This window comes from Macaca thibetana, chromosome 11 (assembly GCF_024542745.1).
Source record: "Macaca thibetana thibetana isolate TM-01 chromosome 11, ASM2454274v1, whole genome shotgun sequence".
Classification (NCBI taxonomy): domain Eukaryota; kingdom Metazoa; phylum Chordata; class Mammalia; order Primates; family Cercopithecidae; genus Macaca; species Macaca thibetana.
In genome coordinates, this window is record NC_065588.1 from 4893549 (window position 1) to 4920343 (window position 26795).

General features: G+C 48.1%; 1 protein-coding gene and 1 long non-coding RNA gene across 4 annotated transcripts in view; one reads left to right on the forward strand and one right to left on the reverse strand.

Moving 5' to 3' along the window:
* The first annotated feature begins 2352 nt into the window (after positions 1–2352).
* KCNA6 (potassium voltage-gated channel subfamily A member 6) overlaps positions 2353–26795 on the forward strand; it is a 41520-nt gene continuing 17077 nt past the window's right edge. The window contains exons 1-2 of one of the 3 annotated variants that reach the window (XM_050750194.1): positions 2353–7970; positions 15764–15947. In XM_050750194.1, the coding sequence (XP_050606151.1) occupies positions 3211–4803 (1593 nt within the window). In that variant the 5' untranslated portion in view covers positions 2353–3210 and the 3' untranslated portion in view covers positions 4804–7970; positions 15764–15947. The remainder of the gene's footprint in view (positions 7971–15763; positions 15948–26795) is intronic. The other 2 variants (XM_050750193.1, XM_050750192.1) reach the window with 2 other exon arrangements.
* Positions 8831–14926, reverse strand: LOC126931758 (uncharacterized). The gene is made up of 3 exons (XR_007717915.1): positions 14466–14926; positions 11623–11715; positions 8831–10695 (listed from the first exon to the last, which is right to left on the reverse strand). It is a non-coding gene; the product is annotated as an uncharacterized LOC126931758 (long non-coding RNA).

Sequence of the window (26795 nt, forward strand, 5' to 3'; positions counted from 1 at the left end):
TACTGACCTAGTTGACAGTCTTGTGAATAAAAATGGCAATGATGAAAAAAAAACCTGCAAAAGAATCATTCATTATAAATTTGAAAACAAAAACAAAAAGAATCATGGGTTAGTCAATTTGCGACTCAGAAAATAATGACAGATAACTGGATGAGGGTAAAGAGTATCTTTCGTATTGTATGTGTTGTTGGTTTCCTTTTCTTTTCTTTCAAAACAGTTTTGAAACACAGCAACTTTTGCATGGAGTCTAAATGGCTTAATTACATAGCCTGTCAGTGAGAAAACTCCACTGGATGACTCCGTGTACTTGCTTTCTCTCTCTTCACTGAGACAAGCAAGGTGAGAGAAGGGAGTGGAAATGAGATAGGCAAGCATGAGATGGGCAAGCTGGCTGCTTTCCTGTTGTGATGTGGTTTGGAGAAAAAAGAACAAAAGTCCCTTACTCAAACTGTAACTCCAAGCCAGTCAACATCAAAAGCCCAAGAAGCTATTAACCACAAATTAATTAATCCCTTGCTGTAGAGAACCAGGGACCTTCCCGAGGTCCTGTATGCCTAGCTAGGCTTAACTTTCACCTCATCATGAACTTTTCCTTATTTTAGTACTAAAAATCATGCCCGCAGGTGGAGATTTAAGGTGCCAATGAGACATATGTTGTGCGAAGCAGCATCTTAAACCACCACACATGTGCCAGAAAAAGCTCATCTCTATATGCCCTGACTTCCCCTTACTGCAGACCCCCGCAAAGGGAACCCGTGCCTTGACTTTGGAGAGCAACCCACTTCCTTTCTTGCTGTTTGGTCCCTTATGTCCATAAGCTTTCATAAAAAAATCTTTCTCTTTGCTCCTGTATGCTGTGATCTCTTTTGATTTCTATCCCGGGGGATCAAAAAAGCCCACAAGGCGTTGGTGCCAGAAATCAGCTGTGCAAGCACAGAAAGGGAGCAGAGGCTGTTGCCTGGCTCAACTGGTGAGGAGCAAGACTGGAGAATGAGTATGCAGTGAATTCAAAGGCTAGCATCTTTCTTACCCACTCAACACCTGACCCCTTCCCGACACATCTAGAAGCCTTGGTTCTCTCCTTCCTCTAGCCCTCTGAGAGTGAATGCTGCTGAGAACCACTGTGGTTTTAAAATACTCCGTGCAACACAAAGAACTCTCAGATGCAACCTGTGGTTTCAGAGCACCTTTATGTGTCATTCTCATCATTAAACTCAATGAATGTGTACTAATCATCTAATATGCACCGGAAGCTACACAAAAACACTTTGTAGTTGTTAGCCAATTCATTTTGGCTACAACCAGCCAGAAAAGAGGAAACTGAGGCACAGAGAAGCAAATGTCAACCCTACCTGGAAGTGTCAGTCTGAAACGATCAGTTGAGTCTTCCTCTACCAGACCCCAACTTGTCTGGTCTGGCGAAGAAAGACAGAAATGGATGGAAAACCATTCTTATCCCCTTCTTACTGGAGAGTTAGGGAGAGTCAACTGGTCCCTAACAACAAACTTTGTCCTACTCAAATACTGCCAAAGGGGTCTTTGTTGTAACATGGCTTACGAGCAGACGACATCTTTCTGGGAAAGAATGTGACACAGCACTAGAATGTGACTGGCACATATTCAATGCCCAGTAAACGTAGCTATTATTTTTTCAGTCATCACTCTTGCATACCCCTTTTCCATTCATCCCTCTTCTCCCCTTTTTTGGCTACCCAATAAGCAGAAATTCCAGATGCATCCTCCGGGGTGGCTAGGAGCAAAGCATCCCCAGGAGGCAGTGCTTCCTGGGCTGAGGTATCTCTGAGGTGCTTCCATCTTCCGGGTCCTTCCTCACTGGGGTTGTTGCCTCAGGCTCTCAGGACTCCCCTGAAAAACTTCTGATGGGAAAGGCATTGATCCACTTGCCACCCTTTCTCTACCATCCCTTTGCAATTCTAAGAGAGTTGCAGCCTCACCCTCCCAGGCTTGCAAAGGTAGAGGGAGAATGATATTGGAATTTAAATTGGAAGCTCTCAAGGCATCTCAAAAATACTTTCTCTATTTTTTTTTTTCCTGTAGATATTGGAGAGGTTGGCAAACGGGTCTTCCTAAAGACAGAAGAATGTATGATTTAATGTTTTCTTTAGATTTCTGGATGAGTGGGTGCACAGTGCTCCGTATTGTGTGGTGGGGCGGGGTGTGTCTTCTTATTGATGAAATACCACTGCGCAGGTCAACTCGGTAAACCGAAATGAGAAAAGCCGATTGCGGGGGTGGAGGGGGTGTGGTATGAGGGTGCCGGCGCTTGTGGAGGGGGGCGCGAATGTGAACGTGTGAAAGCGAGAGGCGTGCCAGGAGAGCGCGGGAAAGCTTACTGGTGAGGCGAGTGTGCGTCTATTTCCATGGCGCCCTGGCTCGCGGCAACCCCTGGCTGGGCGAGGGGTGTGATGTGGGAGTGGGGTGGGAGGGGGCAGCAGGCGGGGCCTGCCACGTCACTTGGAGAGTGTGTGTTGGGAAGGAAGGGCAGAGCGGAGAGCCGAGCCGCTGCAGCTGCGGCGGCGGCAGCGAAGCCTTGAGCCGTGGGGAGGTGGGTCCCCGCGCTCGGGCGCCGGGGCAGCCCAAGGCCCTCTGCGAGGCCTGCGGCGCGGCTCCTAGGGAGGAGGTGGCGGCTGTGGCGGCCGGAACCGCGACCTTGGCCGGACCCAGCCCCGCGGTGGACGCAGGGCGGAGGCCGAGCCCCGCCAGGAGTCTGCCGAGCCGGAGGGAGGCGCATCAGGCGCTTCGGTACCAGCGGCAGCCGGGGGTCCGGAGCGGCTGCAGGAGCGCAGTGGGAACTGGGAAGAGCCAGCCCGGCTGGAGGGCGGACCCCTGCGTCCGGGAGCCGGGTCTCAGGCACCGCTGGGGGCGAAGCCACGCGTCTTTTCGGGCAGCCAGTTTCACGCGCGCCCGTGTGCGGTTCCGGGCATCCCAGTAAGCTCTAGCACCGGGGCGCGGGTAACGGGAAGCGCAGAACCAAACCCCCAGCGCCCAGGTCACCTCCCCAGACCCAGCCTTGCAGGGACCAGGGCTTTAGGGCTCACGGACCCAACCGCCAGGTCAGACCGTGAACCGGGAGGAGCACGAGCCCCACCCTAAAGAGGGCGCAGCCAGGAGCCGGGGAGCGGGTGCCGCGCTCCAGAGGTTGTGTCGTGGGCGCCGTCCTAGTGGCGGGGAGCGCACCTCCGAGGGGGCATGAGATCGGAGAAATCCCTTACGCTGGCGGCGCCGGGGGAGGTCCGTGGGCCGGAGGGGGAGCAACAGGATGCGGGAGACTTCCCGGAGGCCGGCGGGGGCGGGGGCTGCTGTAGTAGCGAGCGGCTGGTGATCAATATCTCCGGGCTGCGCTTTGAGACACAACTGCGCACCCTGTCGCTGTTTCCGGACACGCTGCTCGGAGACCCCGGCCGCCGAGTCCGCTTCTTCGACCCCCTGAGGAACGAGTACTTCTTCGACCGCAACCGGCCCAGCTTCGACGCCATCCTCTACTACTACCAGTCGGGGGGCCGCCTGCGGAGGCCGGTCAACGTGCCCCTGGACATTTTCCTGGAGGAGATCCGCTTCTACCAGCTGGGGGACGAGGCCCTGGCGGCCTTCCGGGAGGACGAGGGCTGCCTGCCCGAAGGTGGCGAGGACGAGAAGCCGCTGCCCTCCCAGCCCTTCCAGCGCCAGGTGTGGCTGCTCTTCGAGTACCCAGAGAGCTCTGGGCCCGCCAGGGGTATCGCCATCGTCTCCGTGTTGGTCATTCTCATCTCCATAGTCATCTTTTGTCTAGAGACCTTACCGCAGTTCCGTGTAGATGGTCGAGGTGGAAGCAATGGTGGTGGTGTGAGTCGAGTCTCCTCAGTTTCCAGGGGGAGTCAGGAGGAAGAGGAGGATGAAGATGATTCCTACACATTTCATCATGGCATCACCCCTGGGGAAATGGGGACCGGGGGCTCGTCCTCACTCAGTACTCTGGGGGGCTCCTTCTTTACAGACCCTTTCTTTCTGGTGGAGACCCTGTGCATTGTCTGGTTCACTTTTGAGCTCTTGGTGCGCTTCTCCGCCTGCCCCAGCAAGCCGGCCTTCTTCCGGAACATCATGAACATCATTGACTTGGTGGCTATCTTCCCCTACTTCATCACCCTGGGCACTGAGCTGGTGCAGCAGCAGGAGCAGCAGCCAGCCAGTGGAGGAGGCAGCCAGAATGGGCAGCAGGCCATGTCCCTGGCCATCCTCAGAGTCATCCGCCTGGTCCGGGTGTTCCGCATCTTCAAGCTCTCCCGCCACTCCAAGGGGCTGCAGATCCTGGGCAAGACCTTGCAGGCCTCCATGAGGGAGCTGGGGTTGCTCATCTTCTTCCTGTTCATCGGGGTCATCCTCTTCTCCAGTGCTGTTTACTTCGCAGAGGCTGACGATGACGATTCGCTCTTTCCCAGCATCCCGGATGCCTTCTGGTGGGCAGTGGTTACAATGACCACGGTAGGTTACGGGGACATGTACCCCATGACTGTGGGGGGCAAGATCGTGGGCTCGCTGTGTGCCATCGCTGGGGTCCTCACCATTGCCCTGCCTGTGCCCGTCATTGTCTCCAACTTCAACTACTTCTACCATCGGGAGACGGAGCAGGAGGAGCAAGGCCAGTATACCCACGTCACTTGTGGGCAGCCTGCGCCAGACCTGAAGGCAACTGACAATGGACTTGGCAAGCCTGACTTCCCCGAGGCTAACCGGGAACGGAGACCCAGCTACCTTCCTACACCACATCGGGCCTATGCAGAGAAAAGAATGCTCACAGAGGTCTGACCAATGAAGGCAGGGCCTGCAGGAGGGGAGCACTGAGCTAACAGTCTCTTAGGCTTCCTTCTCATTTTCACTACTCACTCTAGCTTCAGTTGACTTATTGACTCTCTCCCCCTCACCCACTACCTGGCATCCAGGACCAAATACCTGGACTATCAACCTTGTTGCTTAATCCCTTGTTGCTTAAGCATTCAAGGTGAATCCATCTAAGTGACATTTTTAAAATTCCAGCGGTGCCACCCAATCATGCCCATCTTCTGTCATATGGATGAGATATACATTTATGTCTGACCTTCCCTCAAGACTGATTTTTCATGTCTGGGACTTACAATATCTCTAGGAACAGCAATGTCAACAGGATGGAAACCAGCCATACCTAAGTCTTCGCTCCCTCCTTAGTGTTCTTTGCTTTGGGTCATGTGCGCTTCCTAGCTTCAGGCCGCTTGGTAACTGGAAGAAGCTGGAGGACAGAAGCAGTACTCAACTTGCTGTTATTCCGGAGCCCTGTAACACCCGCTCGTCATCCTGCAAATGACCCTTGGTAGAGTCTTCATTTGCACAGCCTCAAAATAGGTTATTCATTTCTAAACTTGGCTGGAATTAGAGAAAATACAATCAAACTTTACCACTTGGAGGACACGGGGGTTAGTCCAGGACCAAAGGGGCCATGGATTTTTCAAAGTGTGGCTCAGCACAAGAGGCACTGGTGTTTGGTCTACATTTGGTCCTCCCCACTCTGATCCCCTGACTCTCTAGCTTCCAGGAAGGTTCCTTCTCAGAGCCAAATACTCTTTTTGTGCAAGTGCCTTCCTGAGCAGAAGAACTGGAGAAAGGGAGCCACAGAACCAGGAGGGATGTCTGAATAGAGTCAAGCAACTGGCTTGACCACAGTCTGAAGCAAGGTGCCACTTAAACAGATGCTGTTTTCTCAAAGGGGCAGAGGAATCCTGTTGCAGATGGCAGCCTTTTCTCCCTCATTTCCCCCAAATTTTCTCTAGCCCTCTACCTTGCTTCCTGGGAATTTGATTTAGGATTGCTGTTGGAGGCTTCCTCAAGCAAACTCCAGCTTAAAGCCCTAGACAGGTAAAAGCACACATTGGATGGCAGCATGGGTTTCTTCCCATTTTATGGGCATGAAATAGGTGGTTTAGAATAAGGAGCAAGTGTTATTCTTTTGCCAACAGCCTCACTCTAAGAGGTTTTTTTGCTGAGTCAAGCAAACACTTGCCTGCTCTGCCCCTTGGAGCTGCATTTGGTCTGCTCTCACTGGTAAGGTGACGTGGTGGCGTTCCCACTTGATCTAAGCCATTTTCTTCCAGTGTGAGACCACTGCCATCTATCCACTGGCCCACCTACCCTCTTTTCTCTCTCAGTAACGTTGCCATTTGTTTTTTGCCTTTGATAAACTGTGATGTACTGTTCTGAGTTCTTTTGGGTGCAGTTCTGAAACTGAAAGGACTGTTAACATGTTTTTAATTTTATATCTATGCTTTCAGACTCTCTGATGATAATTTTTTTAAAACATTATTTTCTCGAAGACCAGCTTAGGAGAGGACAGCCTTACGAGGGTTTGCTTGAGAGGCAGTGTTGCTTCTGTGACTGCCAGATCTAAATCTCGATCTTGCCATAACTTTACAGGGTAACTTGGGTCCACAGTCCCTCTTTGTGCCTCAGTTTACCCACCCATTAAATGGGAACATTATTGTCTTCCCCTCCCTACCTCATGGGGAATGTCTGGGAAGCTGGGGACATTGCTATGCAAATGTGTGAATCTTAGTCATGGATTTGATTTTTAGTTCTCTCCATACCCCCATAGGCAAGGCCTTCCCCCAGAGTTCCTGCCTTGGATCCAAAGCCTAAGAATAGGCCATTATGGACCATTGGCTCCCGAAATCTCTCCTTGGCCTCTTGGACTGAGCCCCTCAGCCTTTCTTCTTACCCTTCAGAAAGGAGGGTTCTTTTTAGATATGTTCAGGGGGATCCTTCCATGGCTGGAGGTCACCTTGACTAGGAGCTTGGCTTCTCCAAACCTGAAACACAGTAGAAGATAGAGATGTTTATGATGCACAAACCTGCTCTGAGGTCAGAAAGTGCTAGTTTTCCAAATCTCTCCCATTACTGCTGGCTATTTGGGGAAAGAAGAGAAAAGCCCATTCCAGAGGCAGAAGGGAAGCTCCCAGCCGAGGGTGAAAGTTGGGACATGTATGCATGTATCTCTGTATATGTGTATGTAATCACCCTCATCACCATCCCTGAGAAAACGTTTCCTTTTCAAGTCAGAGCACGCTTGAAAGGGTTTGTGGAGAGCCCAGCTCACCAGGGACTCTGGTTGCCGTAGCAACCTTCCAGACTGTTCTCTCTATCTTCTGCTTTGGGCATCAAGGGAGACCAGGGGACTACATCTTTCCAGCTTCTCAAATGGGAGCACCTCCCACATAGTGGCTTAGGGGCTGGGAGTGCCAGGACAGGGATGTGGGACTTTTGGGAAATGTGGAGGAAGCAGGGCCTCAAAGCTTCCTGTCTGGACTTTTCTTCCTAGTTTCCCCACCCAGTCATTGCAGCTGCCTCATCTTACTCCTGATTCTTCAGAAATTTGAATGTTAGGCAACCAGTTAAACCAACGTCAGTGTTAATTTTTTCGAGCTGTCGAGGGGAGCCCTTAGAGGGGACAACTTCTCCTTGGAGTGGCAGCCAGGCTGGGCCTCACCAGGTGAGATCACAGTCTTAGGGATCATGGAGTTCCCATCTCCGCAGAGGCAGGCTCTTCCCAGCTCCACGAGAGGCGGAGAATTGCAACTTGTTCCTCCTCGGGAACAGTCTGTCTCGCTCCTGGGAGGAATCTCAAAGATCTTTCTTCTCAAGACATCGAAGAAAAACGGAGAGGCTGTAGCTCGACCAAGTTTCTGGGAAGAATTTTGTCAAGTGATCCTTCTCTGACCTTAAGTCTCTTTATTTGGATTTTGTGCCCTGAGCACCAAGAGAATATGCACTCTGTGGTGCCTGGACAGCTGGGGTGGTCATTCCCAGGAAGGGTCCAAGCCATCGTTACACCTGACTCAAGCTGGAAGGAGCTCCCAGAGGACTTCCTGGCACTGCCAGCCTCAGCCTGAGATGCGGGATATTCGTCCCCACGGAGCGAGGAGGGACAGCGCGCCGTCTTTGCAGGTGAGGTAGGTTCTACTGGAGGGGAATTTTGTTTTTGGCTCAGTCCTGCAGGCAAAATTAGAACGGGGTGGGGAGAGAGAGAGAAGGTGGGGAAGCGTGCATCTGGAGAGATGCAAGGGTTTCATTCTCCTTCCCTCAGAGGCTACCTCGCTTTTTCTGTGTATTTTTCTTTGACTCAATTGACTTCGGTTTTCTTTTTCTCTGTTTCTGTCCCCTTGATGCTGCTGGCCCCTTTAAAAAATTCTCTCTTTTTCTGTGCATTTTTCCCTTTCCTTCTTTTCATTCTTACTGTCTCTGCCTTTTTTCTCCTTTCTCTAGTTTTCTTCCTTCTGGTTTTCCCCCCTCTGTTGTTTTACTGTCTTCTTCCTTCTATGTGTGTCTTCCTGCCTATCTTTCTCCCTCTCTCCACCTTTTCAGCAACTGGGAGCACCTAGAGTGCTGACGGCGAGGTTGCACATTGAAATCTAGGACAGCTGTGCTTGCTAAGGTCTGTCTGGAGCAGGAGTATTCCACTCTTTCCTGACTTCTCACTCTGCCATTCTTTCCTACCATGCTTACCTCTGTGGGGGCAAGTCCTGAACCTACCAAGCAAGATGAGACTGCCGTGGGCTCAGAAAAATGTCTCCCAGGAATTTCCTGAACCTGCAAGCATAAATGAGAGAAGGCAGGCTGGGAGGGAGAGAATGACCCTGAGAAGTCTCAGACGAATCCTCTGCTGAGTAGCCCTGGACCACCTCAGGGTCTCCAAGCTTAGGAGGCTGGCAGAGAGGTCAAAGACAGAGGAACAGTAGAAATGTCAAATAAACAGACAAAAGAGGGCTTAGGAGGAAGGCATAAGGTTGGAGTTAGCCTGGAAAAAGCCTTACCTCGGGGATGACCTTAGCACTGCCCTTAATTCACTTGAAGGTTTTGTTAGTATCTGGCTGTCTCTCTCGGGTACTGAAGGCAGAACAAAAGGAAAGGACATAAATCTCAGTGGTACAAGGTGCAGGGAATCCTGACAAGGAGGATTAAGATTCACCAGGCAGTCCGCAAGGAGAATTGACGGACTCCTTGCTAGAAGTCTCAGAGCATGGGCTAAGTCCCACCTGCAGCAGGACATCAGGACAACCTGAGGGGTCCCCAGGGGGTGGAAGGCTTATGCTATTACAATTGGCCCCAGATAACTTTTGGGGGGTAATAGAAATGCTCTCAAACAGGCTTGTGGTAATAATCATACAACTCTAAAAATTGCACCCCCAAATCATTGAATTGTGAAAAAAAAGAAAGCAATGAGTCTAATAATCTGGGAGTTTTCCATCTGGGCTGGAAGAACGGTTTGGTCCTATAAATCTAGAAGTTTGGCGTGTCTAAAAACGGACCAGACAATATCTAGAATAGAACGACAGTTTTTTTTTCTTCTGCCACATGGGGACACTTCAGAGCTTACATGCAGTTTATTCATGCACAATATCACGAACTGGTGTGTGTGTGTGTGTGTGTGTGTGTGTGTGTGTGCGCGCGCGCGCGTGCGCGCTTCGTTTTGACATCAAATTGTTACGAGAGTTACATGCTTTTTTCTTTTTTCCTCTAAAGATGTGTCATGCCAGTTTTTTGGGTAAGTGCAGGGCATAATTAACATGCATTGAGCTATGATATATATGTTGAACATTATTCATTATATAGGACTATGGCCTTGAGCTTGCCCAAGGAACTTACAGTTTGCTGGCAAAAAGAAAAAAACTCCAAGAAAAGTTCCTACAAACCAAAAACCCCACCAAATCCCTACAGCTGTAAACTCAGGATTCCTTAAGAGATTGCATAGGGCCCAAGGTTTTATTGATGTATATACTATGGTTATTATTTTATTTTTGAATTTTTTTGAAATTTTTTTTTGTGGGTACATAAAGGTTTCATTTTTCCTAACCCCCTCCCCACACTCCCCCTACAGTTGTTATTGATGCTTAACAGCCCTATGATGAGGTCCCAGCAGTCTTTGGTGCTTTGGGTAAACAAAAGAAGTGGGCGGTAACGGCCTTCATTTGTCTTACTGAACCTTTCAGTGATTCTCTCCCAGACTCTGATCTCCTCTTGGCCTTCTTCACCTTGTGCCCACCGGACCCTCCCTTCCCTTCCCGTGGTGCTTTCCTCAGATGCACCAGCCAGTCCTGCGGCTTGTCATTTCTCCTCTCCACTGGCTGAGCCCTTGCTTGCGGCAGAATTTCTATCTGCCAGCAACTCGACATCCATTCCAAGATAGATTCCCAGAGAGTGTGGTCCTTCCGGGACAATCTAGCCGGAGCTGCCATCCTGGCTCACGTGGGTTTTGACTGTGTGTTATTGCCGTGGGAAGGAAGTGGGGAGGGAAGTGTGCTCCAATCCTACCTTGTCACGGTCACTTAGGGGAGGAAAAGAAATCCTTTTACTAGGTGGTAGGAGTTCCTCTCTCCATCTCACTTCGTATTTTGCCTCGGGTTGCACAGAGAGCTCATGGCAGAATAAGGTCTGGAGCTTGGCAGTTGGCAGGGAGAGGGATCTTCCCAGACGCAGGCCGTGGGGAAGGAAGACAGATGGGCTGTTAGCCTCTCATCTTGCCAGGTCTCCTGATGAACCACTTCTGTGCTGGGCTTGAGGTCTCTGTGCGGTTGGAGATGGTCATGTTTTTCACGTCCCTTTGCTCTGAACTTGAGAAAGTAGTTCACCCTGCCTCTTGGTCTTCTTGGTCCTCATCCTCTGGCTTCACCTGGTACCCTAAAGGGGGAGTGGAAACCTATCACCGCCGCCTTTGAAGGGTTATCAAAGCGGAGGCTGTGTTTGAAGGTGCACAGTAACAACAGGAGAGTGACTCCCTAGTTTTCAGAACAAAAGGGGAAAAGTTCCCACCCTACAGGAAGTATCATTCACACTGGTCTTTTTTTTTTTTTTTTTTTTTTTTTTTTTTTTGAGACGGAGTCTCGCTCTGTCGCCCAGGCTGGAGTGCAGTGGCCGGATCTCAGCTCACTGCAAGCTCCGCCTCCCGGGTTCACGCCATTCTCCTGCCTCAGCCTCCTGAGTAGCTGGGACTACAGGTGCCCACAACCGCGCCCGGCTAATTTTTTGTACTTTTAGTAGAGACGGGGTTTCACCGTGGTCTCGATCTCCTGACCTTGTGATCCGCCCGCCTCGGCCTCCCAAAGTGCTGGGATTACAGGCGTGAGCCACCGCGCCCGGCCCATTCACACTGGTCTTACCTTGGCTATCACTTGACCTGTTTGGGGACTAGCCCTGCTGGGATTTATTACAATTTTTTTTTTAAACCCAACTCCACCCTCATCATTGTTACTCTAAAGAGAGTTCCTCATTCCTTGGTCACGAGCCTCAGCAGATACACTTTACCTCCTCCTAGAAAACATTTTGGAATCTTAAGCAGCTTCTGCTGTAGGCTGCAAGGAGCGCAGACAGACCCTGGCTCTTTGGTGAGAGCAAAGCCGACATTTCAAAAGGAAATTGCAGCCACGCAGTCTGCTGGCGCTGCTATTTTTGACATGCTTGCTGTTCTCTCAGGGCTTGACAACCGCTGTCTCCAGGAGACAGACAAACCTGCTCTTGGCAGCAGAGACACTGCTTTGAAAAAGAACATAGGAAGACAGTCCTGCAGCTGGGAGGGGCGGGGAGGACTTACCACTGGAAGTGTGGTACCTGGCTAGCGGGGCTGCAGATCTGAGGCTGCAGGATTTATCCTCACCCAGGGAATCCTGACCCTGCGTTGCATCATTCCCAGTGGGAACAGTCCTAGCAAGAATAAGAATGGCGCCATTCATTTACAGAACATTTTCAAACACGTTCAGTGCTTTCAGACATCGTGCTGTTTAACAAAGGGGTTAAGAGCATAGTTGCTGGAACCAGATCGTCGCAGCTCAAATCCCTCGTTTGCTGGGTGACATTGGGCAAGTTATGGAACAGTTCTGTGGCCTCAGTTTCCTTTTCTGTCAAATGGAGGCTAATAATCGTACCAATCTGATAGGGTTGTTTCGAAGATTAAAATAATTAATATATGTACAGTGTTTAAATGTACAATGTCAGCTGTTATTATCATCCTATAGCAATGAAATGAGGTGGTAGGCTAGGCTTTGTTTTTTTCTTTGGCAGGTAAGAAAATTGAAGCTCAGAGGGGTTGTGATGTACTTAAAGGCACACAGTAATGTGTGTTTAATACTCTTCAGGGGACATGGAACCGAATGGAATGCAGTGAGGGTCTAACTGTTATTGGGCAAGAAGAGAGAATGAAGCCATAGCTCCTAAATGTGTATATAGACTTCTGTTTACATGCCAGCTTGTCTCTGATGGAACAGCAGCAGGTGTCCTGTGCTTTTGTTTCCTATGGGTCTCTGAGTGTGCACACACACACACATATGCATATACACACATAAATATATATACATACATCCACATATATACACACATATATACGCACACAAACCCGCATATACACACACATGTATATACACAAACATAAATATACACATGCACATGTATACACACATATATGCACACACAAACACATATATACACACATGTATGCACAGACTCATATATACACGCTTATACATATACCCACATATATACACACACACGTGGTGCTCTATATTCTATCTCTATATTCTATATGTGTGTAGCGTATATACGTGGAACATCTTTCTATGGAGCCCTTCCTCAGTACCGCCACTGATCTCCCTCTCCCATTTTAACATTCTCAGTGGTTGACACTCCACTCGAGTTTTCCTCACACACCTGCTCATGCCTTCTTCCTTGGGATGAATGCAGGGTCTTATAGTTAGCAGGAGGGACAGAACCCACAAACCAGACCCGGGCCCAGAATTTTCCTACACTGTTCCAGTGGCTTTCAAACTTCCACTGTCCTGGTCCTCATCCTCAGCATGCATTCTGTTCCCCAGTCACCTTCACGGCCCCCTTTGCAGGTGGGGGTACCCCTTAATCTCTCGTGAATGTGTTTCTGCTTTCCTGGTCCTCCATTAAAGTGGAGGAGACAGGAGGCCCTGGAGTTGGAATAATCCAACTCCCCTGCCCTTGTGGGTCTCCACTGGCCTTCACTCCGCCTAAAGAGCATTTATGACGTCTCTTGTTAGGGGTCTTGGTGTGGGCCAGATTGCTGTCTTCACCCTCATCTCACTGCCATAGCCACTACGGCTTCTTACAAAGGTCCCATCCCAGGGCAAGGCGACGTGGCTGCCCTCATGTTTGAGGATTCTGAGCATGCTGGCTTGCCTGCCTTTGGAGTTGGAGAATTGGTCTGAATCACTGTTTATTAGCTGTACCTCATTTAACCTCTCCAAGCTTCAGTTTCGTCATCTGCAGAATAAGGAAGCTAACATCACTTGCCTTACACAGTTGCTGTGAGATTCAGAAGAGACAGCCAGTTACAGAGTTTAGCAGGAAATAAACTCTTAGCAAAGCATGGCTCTTCCCACTGCCAATCAGCAGAGGGACCCTCGGAGACACCAAACACCCACCTGAGAGTGGGGCCGAAACTACCTGCATGTCAGAGAAAGGCAGGGTCCTTGCTGACTGCAGTTTTGTTCTCTGAAACAAACATTTAAATGAAATATGACATAAAAAATAGACTCAGGATAGCTAGCTATTTTTACCAGAAGGCTCTTTGCCTAGAGGATTCACAGCAGAATTTCTTTAAATAATTGCACTTACGATGTGATTTAATATACAGAAATATAATCTGAATATATCTTGGAAGAATAGGATGGATATACTGGTAATATGTATATATTTTAACAAAGTTTGTTTCCAGCCAAACTAGAATGAGAATTCTCGCTTAACCCTTCCCTCAAGCCCGGGAGCATTGGAGAGGGTGGTGCTGAGGGTCCCAGATGGAGGGGGCAGTCAATGCCTCTTTATGAAGAAGGAGACTGATGCAGAGAAGTGAAATAATTGGCCCAAGATCACACAGGAAATTAGGGGCAGAGCTGTGCTTGGGACCCAAATTTTCTGACTCCAACTCCAGCATATTTTCCCATGGGAAATGAAACTATAAGAAATTATCTAAACACACACACACACACACACACACACACACTTAAAAATAACTATTCATTTTCTGTCCAACCAAACTCCCTAGCAGAGCTGTCCATTGAAAATGGAATTAAGTGATTTTTAGTTTTATCTTTCCCTCCCCTGAGTTTCCAGGGCACAGAGGCGGTGGTCGTAGCTACAGAAGCCCAGAACCAGATGACCAGCTTCTGGATTTTTAAGGAAGTACTAATGACTGAGGACTAGTGCAGACCAAAGGTATTTAGCACCGGACAAAGAGAGGCTCATGTACAGGCTCTGGGCTTCTAATCTCACTGATTAAGGGATTCTTTAACCTCTTAAGGCTTTATTTTTTCTGTTTAATTTAGTGACTGGACAGAATAAAACTGTCATAGATTGGAAATCAGGAAAGCAAGGGGTTATCTGAGTCTTCTGTATTTTATAGAGGAAGGAGGGGATGCAGAAGGTCAGCATCTTACCCAGGAGCGTTGACTTCTGATGCCTTGGGAGGCAGAAAGCAGCTTCTAGACGCTTCCCTGCACTTTGTTGCCCTGACAGAGAAAGAGAAGCGCTGTCAGTTACAGAGCTCTTTCACAAATCATAGGACCAGGGTCAGAAAGGAAGAACGTGTCCAGAAGCCCTGGTTGTTGAGGCATAAATCAGCCAGGCACTCCTCAGCTGCTTTAAGGCAATTTGGCATTGGTGGAAAGAGAAACAAGTTCTGATATGGTGGGGAAAATAGCCATGTTCCCTGCAGAAGACTGCTGTCTGTGCTTCAGGGGAAGGATCACGTTCACCCGGGAGAACGTATGTGTGCACACTCAGGCGCCAGGCACACCCTCCCAACCAGACCCTCTACTCACTTGGAAGTGTGTGTGTGTGTGTTTGTGTGTTTTGTTTTTCTTTTTTGTGCATCTGCAATCTCCTGGTTTATGGTTTTACATGCCTCCAGCAATTCCGAATTGCAATCACAGAGCACCTACCCTAAAACTGGGCAGATTACCTTGTAAGAGGAGCCAGGAGCCACATGGGACACAACATTAAGGGCTATTGGAATATTTCACACACACATCTGACTTTTTGGTTTCTCTTCAAAGCAAAGGTCCGGGCTTGTTGATCCCACACGTTTGCTTTCCACCCCCATCAGCAAAAGCTGAGGGACAGTGGCCCCCTGCAGAAGGACGTGGGTCCTCTTTGCACAGTGCCCATCACTTCTTAGTCCCTGCTGCTGAGGCTGGGCCATCTGTCATTTTTTTTTTTAAGATGGAGTTTCGCTCTTGTTTCCCAGGCTGGAGTGCAATGTCATGGTCTCGGCTCACTGCAACCTCTACCTCCCAGGTTCAAGTGGTTTTCCTGTCTCTGTCTCCTGAGTAGCTGGAATGAGTGCCCGCCACCAGGCCTGACTAATTTTTTGTATTTTTAGTAGAGAGTGGGTTTCACCATGTTGGCCAGGTTGGTCTCAAACTCCTGACCTGAAGTGATCCACCCGCCTTGGCCTCCCAAAGTGTTGGGATTACAGGTGTGAACCACTGCCCCCAGCCTGTCTGTCAGTTTTAATTGTGCCCCTAGCCATGTTTTTTCGTAGGTGGGAGATAGTTCTCTATGTACATTTCTACCAAAGCTTAGAAAAAGAAAGATGGAAAGAGTATCGTGTTTAGGGAAACCATATCTGGCTTATGTCACCTGGTAACCCCTGGGGATACAGGTGCTTGCGGCCATACTCAGAGCCTTCCTGTGTGACTTCATCTAGTGGCTCAGAATCAATTATCTGACTTAGAAGTAGCAGGTCAGATGGAGATGGGAATATGTGAGTTTGCTGGAAAAAACAGAAATGAGAGCAGAAATGAAGGCTGTTTGCCGGGAGGAGCCGGTTCCAGCTATCCGTGAGAGACGGAACTGTGAGGCTGCACAGAGAAGAAGGCACTGGAGAGTAACAAGAGCATGCCATGTTCTGTGTCCAGGTAAGCAGGCAGGGGAATGTGTGATGTGATTCAGAACTCCCAACTGAAATGATGAAAATGAGAAATCAGGCAAACTTCCGCGTTTGGAGATGTGTCCAATTAGAGAACCGCCACCTGTTTCTGTGATCTCAGACTGTGGAGCACTACTCCACTCCTGCTGGCTAGGACCGAGTGGGCGTCAGAGCGGGGATTCATGAGTGGCATCGTGTGGCTTTCCTGATAACCACTGGCCACCCAGCCACGGGCTCTGCATCTGTCAGGTTGCTTCTGCGATGCCATGAGGCTCATGGCCATCCCCAGATTCGATCTTGCCTCTCCTGGGTTATTTCCAGCTGGTTTCAGCTCTCAGGTGGAATCTCCTGTCTTTGAAGCTTTTTGGTCAAAAGGTAAATGACCATAGATTTGGAACCATGTCTGACATTATTTCCTTCGGAGGGAGAGAAGAAAGGTTTTCCTTTTTTTAAGCTTTATATTTGCCCTTTCCAGGAGGGCAGGAAATGTTCAATCAGGTTGGGGTTAAATAAAATCCATCATGAGCCTCACATTTGAATGCTGGTAGGCTTCACTTTTTCCAACAGATGGATTTCCAAAAAGTTGTTGTTGTTGTTGTTTTGTGTGTGTATAATATAATTATTTTCCTATCAGAGGCGCTGTTTAATAGAAGTGGGCCCTTTCACATTAAAAAACCTACACAATATGGTTACACTTAAAAGACAGCATGTAGTCGGTGGAAAAATGAATATAAACTAGCTTGTAATGTACTTCATGCAATCGTGATTCCTTCCTTCAGTGGAAGGAAGAGGGATGCTGTGGCATTGGAAATGATGAGGACTGCTGATCAGACTTGAAAGGAAAAAGAACGTTTTTATTTTCATTGTAGGAACTAGGAGATATTTTTTAAAATATATGTTCAAAAATGGGAACTCCAGCTGGGTGCAGCAGCTCATGCCTGTAATCCCAGCACTTTGGGAGGCCGAGGCAGGCGAATCGGTTGATGTCAGGAGTTCGAGATGAGCCTGGCCAACATGGTGAAACTCCATCTCTACTAAAAATACAAAAATTAGCCGGGTGTGGTGGCGGATTTCTGTAATCTCGGCTACTTGGGAGGTAGAGGCATGCAAATTGCTTGAACCAGGGAGGTGGAGGTTGCAGTGAGCTGAGATTGTGCCACTGCACTCCAGCCTGGGCAACAGAGTGAGACACTGTCTCAAATAAATAAATAAATAATAAAATTAAATTAAATGGGGAATTCCAAGAAACTCTATCATAATCTCTCTTTTTCTTGCTGCATGCAGACTGTAAGTGATGCATTTGCAGGTGGGCAACACTGTGTTTCCCACACCTGTAGCTGTGTCAGGTGAGGCAGGACAGGAGACATGAGGACATGGTTCTGAGCCTCTTAGTCTATCTGTGAACGGTGTAGGCAGAGGGTGATATCTGTCCACCCTGAGGGAGTCAACTCCCAGTGCTATTCCCCACTGGTGTCTACCTGTGTGACCCAGGGAGAATTCAGAATCTCACTGAGCCTTGTTTTTCTCCTCTGTAAAAGTGGGCCATTAATAGACATCCCACATGGTGGCCAGTGAATCGGTGGAATTAAAGCAGGTAACGCTAACAGGCCTGGTATGTGGTAAGCATTCAGTAAAAGTTATCATTTCATGGTCTATTTCTTATTTGCCCACTTTGACAGAGTACTGAGGCATAGGCAAGGCCTCTTATCCAAATGTTAGGTACAGTTAAAACCACTCACAGCTCTCCTAAATCAGTCTTTTGGGAAATATGTCTACCTATGTAGACATATTTCTTTCGTTTCGTAGATTTGGACTTTCTGATCCAATAGTGACCATGATTCAGCTATTCAATCACCAAACACTTGGTCATAACAGAGGCGACTCATGTAAAGGGGCTTCCTACCCTCTTAGAGTGAAACTGTTTCCTTGCTAAAAAAGCCAGCAGCAGAGAATATCCAGGGATTTTGTTAAATTCCTAAAGAAAGAACATAAGCAATGAGGTGACTTACCCATTGAGAATCCCTGAGATCAGCGAGAACTTCCAGAAAACTTGGGAATCCACAGAGAGATTGAAGGACTGAGTGTGGAAGGCTCGCATGACTCAGCTATTCACTTGGCTGACCTGTGGGCTGCCATCAGCGGGAGAATGAGCGGGAAGAAATGCACAAGGGTGCGGGTAGGATGCTTTCTCCCCGATGCGCTTGGTCAACACTTTTCTTTGCAATTATAACACAAATCAGTGGAAAACAGACTCAACTTACAGAGGATGCATTGACTTTACCTTCAGCATTTCAGGGATGTATTTAATTTGCAAGCCAGTCAGCTGACTCACTTAATATATCAATTGAGAATAAGGACAGATGACATGGAATAATTGAGCAGGAAGAGAATTCTAAAAGTCATGGAATTCATTGCCTTGCTGTGCATTAGAAAAATTTCTAGATTATTCCAGGCTTATTCTGAAAAATGCCCAGAGAAAGAGAATCCATAATATAGACTCCTTCAAGCGACTTGTGTTTGAGCACCCTTTGTCAGGATGTTTTCCTCATTTCTCAGTTACACATCTCCTGCTGCAGTTTAAATTTCCTTCCTCCTGTTTTGTCTTCTGCTGACATGGATACTCAAGTGACCATATTACCTAGAATAACTCATGCCAGAGTTCCTCAAATGTGATCTGCAGAACATCAGTCCTACACAACTTTCCATGGAGAAAGAATCCCCAGGCACTATGTTTCAGAAATGCTGCCTCTTGGAGATGTACAATGCATATGAACATAAAAGTAAAGGCTCTGAGAAGTCCTGCAGCAGTAAACCTATTTCACTTCTTTAACCCAGTGTTTTTCAACTTTTTAGTTTTTAAAACTTTTTTTTTACCACAGAATCTCCTTCCCCCTTTTATAGTAATGTCTGCTGACATACCCCCAAAACTCATCCAACAAATACATTTTGAAAAACTCGAAGAGATATGAAGCTTGTTGCGATGGATTTGAGTGCACGGAGCCTCAGCCATTAAAGGTTTTTTGAGTTGGACCATTTTGTGGCTTCTTACCAAGCTTCTTAAAGTTCTTCACGCCCCTCTTGAGTTGTGCAGAAACAGAAATGGTGTTTTGATAAGGCTCTGAATAATGTGATAAAAGACATCCTCTTCCTTATAGTCCTTATAAGTCTTCTTTTTTTTTTTTTTTTTTTTTGAGACGGAGTCTCGCTCTGTTGCCCAGGCTGGAGTGCAGTGGCACGATCTTGGCTCACTGCAAGCTCCGCCTCCCGGGTTCACGCCATTCTCCTGCCTCAGCCTCCCGAGTAGCTGGGACTACAGGCGCCCACAACCGCGCCCGGCTAATTTTTTGTATTTTTAGTAGAGACGGGGTTTCACCGTGGTCTCGATCTCCTGACCTTGTGATCCGCCCGCCTCGGCCTCCCAAAGTGCTGGGATTACAGAAGTCTTTGAGAAAATAACAGTAAGAGTTGGTCTTGTTAGGTTTAGGGCTACCTTGCTAGGAAATGTCCACAGATCTGATGCACTCTGCCAGGGGAATGAGGACGTCTGCATGCCTTACAGTGTAACAGCCAATTCCTATGCACGTTGTTAACCAAGTCAAAAATTGTAACATGGATTTTTTTTACAATCACTTTTCTAACGAAAACCTATTGATGAAAACATTCATGATAAGCTTTACTAACTATCCTATTTATGAAATCTTCCTCACAATCTGAGAAAGATGCAAATACCAGCAGTGAGTTGTATGTAACTGGGTTTTCTCAGTATTCTTTTCCATCTTCGTAAACACTGTTTTCAAGTGTGACATTTGCCCTTTCTCCCTAAGTATTTTTGATGCTGACACACCACAGTTGGACCTGGTTCCTCTGGTGCTTGGATTTCAGTCCCCTGGAAAGATGTTTTCTGCTAGGCGTTTTTGTTTGTTTGTTTGTTTTATTGTTTTGTTGTTTTGGTGCTGCTGAGGGCTCTTACCTCTGACCCTCTTCTCATCCAGCAAGGCCTGAGGCTTGCTGTCTGCTTCTCACCCACTGGCCCAGGCTGAAATTCCTACTTCCGTGGTGTCCCTTCTGTGCTCAGAGGCAAAAGCAGAAAGGATGTAATTGCTCTTGTCCTGTTGTTGCCTTTGTACCGATTCCTCTTCTGTACATCTTGAGCCATGAGGAAAAGTTTCTGGTATTAAAGCCACTAAAAGTCAGAAGTGGACTGTGGGGTGGGTGAGGATTGCATCCAATTCTGCGTCTGTCACTAACCTGCTGTGTGACCCTACCCATGTCACCTGCCTGGCCCTCAGCAAATGGTAGCCATTAGTATTGTTCTCCCACCAGAGTCTTCACTGTAAAGTGAGGTCATTGGATTGGATGACTGGGTTTCTGCCTGAAAATTCTGCGAATACCCAAGTGTATTAATCAGATGTGCAGCTGGCTCCCTCAAAACTTGACAGACTTTATTGCTTGGCTTTTGCCACTGGAGTGATCTTTGAAAAAGAGAGTTGGAGTTACTAGGTTTTCAACTTGATGTAGAATCACTGAATTTCAGAGCTCATATACTCCAGTCTATTATTTTACAAAGATCTGAACTTACATTTAAAAATATACTGAGCAGGTTGTAGCAAAGTTTTGAAAGAGATACAATAATTTTTATCTGCTATCAAGGAATGATAAACGTCTTCCTTTTCCTTCCTTTCTGCGTCTATTCCTTCCTCCCTCCTTCCTTTCCTCCTCTCCTCCCTCCTCCCTCTCTCTTTCCTTCCTTCCCTCCCTTTTTTCTCCCTCCTCCCCTCTCTCTTCTTTCCTCCTTTTTTCCTTCCTTCCTTCTTTTTCTCCCTCCCTCCCCTTCTTCCTTCCTTCCTTCCTTCCTTCCTTCTTCCTTCCTTCCTTCCTTCCTTCCTTCCTTCCTTCCTTCCTTCCTTCCTTCCTTCCTTCCCTTGTCCTTCCCTCCTCCTTCCCTCCCTCCTTTCTTTCTATTTTTCTTAGATGAAGTCTATCCTAGTTATTAAGTGATTCCAGATCCTTCTTTACTTCGGCGTTGCAAAATAAACATTCCTCGGTTTTGGCCGTGTCAAGCACCTTGGCATTATGATGGGGAAAGTGCTGGGCAAGAAAAGATGTTTCTATATTAAGGAGAAGCAGGGGCGTGCGGCCCAGCAGGGATGCGAACCAGTATTCCCTGGGTCTCAGACTCCACACGAGAGGAAGGAGTCTGTAGAAAGGACAAAGGAAAGAAAGGTAGGTGTCACTCTCTGGAATCCTTAGACAAAGTAGAAGCTGGCTTCTTCTATTTCTGGGAGACAGCAGTGAGCAGCCCCAAGGGCAGGCATTGGGTTGTAGTGCCTGGGTCACCTCCCTGTGCCACACAGTGGCTCTGGGATAGAAAAGTCCCTGGAAGAGTGTCTAGCTCTGCCCTCACAGCTCTGCCCTGGGAAGCTTCCGAGCTGGGGCCTACGCCTGCACAGCTCCACCAAGGTCCTGCTGCTTTTTGGTGTGCGTTCATCATTCTCATCCCTCTCAGCCTTCCTTCCTACTCTGAGTGCAGCCTCACGAAGCCGCCCAATCCCTGGACAGGGATAGGAAGCCTGTGTGGACTCCTAATGTGCTGTTTGACCTTGAGCAAGTTACTTCAATTGAACTCTTTATTTTCAGACTCTAAAAGGAATATCTGCTCATAATAGAAAATTACCCCAATTTAGAAAAGTATAAGGAAGAAAATAAAAATCCCATAACCCCACCACCAGAGACACTGAGTGTTGGAACTTTGTCGTATTTTTCCCCCAGACTAACTTTGTCTGTCTGTATCAGTATATCTATAGAGATCATTCAGTATTTCATTGGAAAAGCTTCACGTTATATCTCTGGTTTTCTCATGCAGTTACTACATGGCCGTCATAGAGATGCAGCCTTCTTTTGGTAACCCACTTCCCATTGGACATTCAGGTTGCTTCTAATGAATGGTGCCACAACAAACACTTGTAGCGTCGATATTTGTTCACATTTATGACTCCTTCCTTGGCTATACTCCTAAAAGCGTCAAGAGATGTGAACAAAGTGAGCAACTAGTTTTCTAGGTATCACCTTTCTCACCTATAGTAAAACAACAACGGAAACAACAGTCAGTGATAACAGCAGACACTCACGTAGCATCTTGTGTGCCAGGCATGTCTCTAAGGGCTTATGTGTACCAACGCACTTAATCGTCCCAGTTGCACCATTATTATCTCCATTTCACAGCATTAGCTTTCCCAGAGTCACACACAGCCAGTTAGCGGGGTGGCAGGATTTCAGCCTAGGCAGTCTGGCTCCAGAGTCGTGCTCTCATCTGCTAAGCTAGTATTACCCCTGTGGGATGAAAGAGCTAAAATGAAGAATCCCTGGGGTCCTGTTACCCGGGAACATCACTAATGTAGCATGGAATCCTGCAAATAATGCTAGAATGGAGTAATGCAGTGGCCTGGTAAGCGTTCACTAGCTCCTGTCATCCTCTTCGTCCTCCCATTTGTGTGTTTGACGAGCTTGGGGTCCCTGTGTTTGTGAGTGCGTGTGCATGGGTATGCATGTGTTTGTATAATTTTATGAAGGGAACAGAGTCAGCAGAGTGTGAAGCAAGAAAGCCTGAACAATCTGTTGACACAACAATAAAGCGCTCGTAATTGACGCTGTTAGTTATAGATAACTCATCATCGTTTCCTTTTTGTCTTAAGGTTCCCAGGCACTTTGGCTGGGAAATGTGTCATTTCATAATTGGAGTGTCCCCCCTGGTGGAGCAGGAATGGGATGGGATTTGGCCGTCTACTATAACTCCATCCCCCCAAAGCATGTCTGTACTTATTGTCTGAGGTGGCTGCTTCCCCTCCTTGAACTGATTTGCCTGTGCTGTCCAGAAGCATTGCTGGATATGATTATCGGAGCGAATCGACAGACTTTTCACTGGCATACCATGTCCACCTGCTCAGATCGCTTGCTAAATATAGAGATTGCCAGGACCCCTTGAAATTTTGATTCAGTAGATCTGGGAGAAGCCTGAGAATATGCTTTTTTAAAAAACATGTGCTCGGAGTGATCGTTGTCAGGGAGTTTGGGGAAGTTTTAGGTAGCAGGTCTCAACCTTCAGAGGATATCAGCATCGCCAGATTCTTTTGAAAAAAGTACCACTTCCTATCCTTCTGCTGACTGCCTGCCCTAATTTGAATAACTGATCTAGGGTGGTTTCCAAGTGCAGGATTAAAAAAAAAGTCTCTAGAGGTTCTTGTGTGCAGCCATAGTTGGGTACCTCCAGCCTAAGAAGTTCTGGTGATAATATTACACCTATACCTTTCATTGCACTTCATATTTGACAACTCTCTTTCACCATTGAGCATCATAACAATTCACTAAGGTTAGTATAGCAGGCATTATTATATTGCCCTTGGCTGAGAGAGGTTGATTGAATTGCCTAAGGCTGCACAGCTTCTCCCTCAGTCAGCAGCAGCTGTTCTCTACTTGGCTCATGGCCAGTCCTCCCAGTTCTTTTGGGAAGGGGAAGCCTCCTCTCCCCTGAGACTCTCAGGATGAAATCAGTTGCCTCTCCTAGTGCTGATGCTCGTGAGGCTCTTTCTTCCCCTTCTCAGCCACATCCTTTCTACTGCAGCCACTCTTCCTGCTCAGAGGGCCTCTCTCTGAAAGGTGCAGTTGCGTTTCCCTCCCAGGCTCCATCCCACTTAACAGTTAGGTCATGGCACTGAGGGATGGACAGCTTGGAGCCCGGACAGTCCACATCCTCCACTATGGTCTGAGGACACAGACATGCTGCCCCCCAGCTCCAGCCCCTTCGATGCCATCCTGCAGAAAGCACTGCGCATGGTGCATGGCAAGATCCAGGAAAGTCCCATCCCAAACACTGCTGCCCCCAGCTACAGCCTCACACCCCCATCCCAAATTCTCACATCCACCACCAAAGCTTCTCACACCCCTGCATCCCACCCCTGATAACCTGAAAGCCCACCTGAGTCCTTCCTGGGAGGCGGCTGTGTGGGGCTGGAGCCCCTGCAGTGGTGAGTCCCACTCCGGACACCTGGCCAAAGGGAGCTTAACAAGGTGACCAGCGAAAGAGAAACAGAACCAGGTAAGGGCATCCGCCCCTTCCGCCATCCTCCACCCCGCAACCAACTGCAGGCTCAAAATCTCTCCCGATTCAAACCGAGGACTTCAGTTTCTCTTTACTGTTCCTCTCCTTGTCCAAACCTTTTCCTTCACACAGGCTGAATCTTGGAGAGGCTCCCAGTGACTGCAGACTTCCTGTGTCAGAATCCTGCAGCCTCTGTCCCTGGGCTGCTTGGGTGGAGTGGGAGGCGGCGGGAGAAGGCGGGGTTTGCCTTGCAGGCAATGCAGGCAGTGGCGCTGCACCCAGGGAAGAGTTCCAAATGCTGATTCTCTCCATTCCCTTTACCTCCCTACCTATTCAGCAGCCTTGCAACGGAGACGAAGCCACCCCCTAGCAGACTCTTGCAGGATATCGTTCACTTTCCTCTCTCGGGCCCTGCCCACCATGGGTTGTTGGTTTTGTGAGTTGGTGTGGGAGAGTCAGCAGGGTCCTCAGTGACTTTTGATGGTTCAGCACTGACTTTCAGGAAAGGTAAGCTGTCTGCCAACAAAGCTGGTCCCCACTGTGCCTCCTCCTCTTATACAACAACCTCAGGTGGCTTTCCTACCGGGTGAGAGGATTTGGAAGAACTGCGGAGGAATATGGGACCGACGAGCTCTCCTTTCTCAAAACAAAGGGAGCCCTGGTGCAGATGCACAAGGTGGTTCTTGAAGTTGCATGTGACCCAGAACGGCTGGCTTGGTGGATCTTTACTGTTCTGGCTGGACATTGTCAGGCAGCTATCAGGGGGTCCAAGAGTCCTTCACAATAACCCCTTATCACCCTCAAACAGCCAGCCAAGATGGTGCTGCTTGACCCCGTCCTGCTGACGGTGGTCTGGACCAGGGTTGAGCCTGAGAGCCAGCCAACATGAGCCTCTTTCCTAAAAGCCGTTAGTCAGGAAGAAAAGGTTCCGGTTCAGTCTGGGCTAGCCTCCCTATGGAAGAGGTGGAAAACCTCCCAGCCATGGGAGCTGGACGGGGTCTGATGCATCCTCCAGCTCCGCTTTCTCCTTTTGTAAATGCCAAAAGGAATTGGGGTACTGAGTGATGACTTGATTGGCCCAAGGCCACACGGCAACTATGACTACTTTATAACAGAGCTGGATTTTGGAGTCCAGTGTGTTAATTCACTTACTCCGTTGGCTAAGACACAAAGCTTCTGAAAATAATCTCTTATGAGAGCTTCCATTCAGCTCAGACTTGGAAGAAAGGACAGTTGTTATGTGCTCTATACGGAGAGAACACAGGTCTCAGTATCAGACTGATCTGGGCTCAAAGCCCGGCTCTCCTAGTCACTAGTGTTGAGATCCTGGGTGCATTTCTCACACACCTTGTGCTCCTCCAGTATAAAATAGGGATCACCCTGGTCTCCTCACAGAAACATGGTGAGGGTGTTCTATTGAGTAGAAGATATACTTAGCAAATACTCATTGCTAAATAAAACAAGGCTTCCTGGTCAAAATGAGTAATAGCTCCCTCCTTCCTAGTGCTCTGATTCTGAAGCTGGCGTAGTTGTGGAATTATTAGTGCCCTCATGTTTGTGGTTGGGACCAGAGAACAGGGGCCTTTCTCTTGCTTTTCTTCAGACCCCGAGGGGAATGCTCTGCACAGAGCCTGGGTGTCATCAGTCAGCCCATGACCATCCCTTGTAGACTTGGGAGAACTCAGCCAGAGAGGGAAATGTGAGACTCTGGCAACGTGAAAAAAACAAGTACCTCTCTATTACTTTTTTTTCTAGCCTTGTGAAGTTTGTTCAGCCTACAACCCAGCATTGATTAAAGGCCTGCTCTGTGAGCCCACCCCAGTGGCAGTGTGCCCACTGGGTAAGATAAAGTGAGAGGTGCAGGGACGCACAGGTAGAAGGAGATCCTTCAGGCCTGGTCACATCTGAGGTTATGGGGCAGTGGCCTGATACTCCTGAGACAATACGCTTCTTGATACTCTTTTGAGGGTGGCTGCAGAGGACATTGACTTGTACCTTTGGCTCCTCTGTTCATTCTTCACCTCATAGAATGAACATTTGCAGGCCTGCACTGAGGCACTGTTTTGTCCTTGTTATGTGCTTCATGCCCTAAGTCACCACATCTGAATTCAGTTCCTAGTCACTCGCCTGTCTTCAGAACAAATCCCTACGGAATATCCATCTTTCTAGACCCAGAGACGGTCCTGCCTCTCTCAACCTTCCCTCTGTCCTCATCACTCTAAATCCTAAATCTCCTTCAAAGACCACCTAGCTCATACCCAGCTTTCTTCATGAAGTATTCATGTGGACTGGACCCCTCCTTTTGCACTCAGCAGAGGTTACCTTGTGTTGCTGTACATTTTTAAACTGTAAGAGTCCTTTCTAGAGATACATGTACCACCAAACCCTCACCTCTAGGGGTCAACAACCTAGTTGAAAATACATCCTAAGTACAGTTGGGCTGCCATTTTTTTGAAGGCAGGGCCCTGTTTCATCTTTTTTATTCCTCAGTGCACAATATTGGGGAACTATAGGTTGCATATAACAGTGGCATTAAAAAAAAGAACACTTTTTATCTCATATAAAATGGAGTCTTGAGGAAGGACAGCTTCAGGATTGGTAATGTATCAGTTGGCTATTGCTCCGTAGCTAGCCAATTCAAAACTGAAGAGTTTGAAACACCACCATTACTTTATAGCTCCCAATTCAAGCAGGTCAGCAATTTTGGCTGGGCTCAGCTGGGCAGCTCTTCTGTTCTCACCT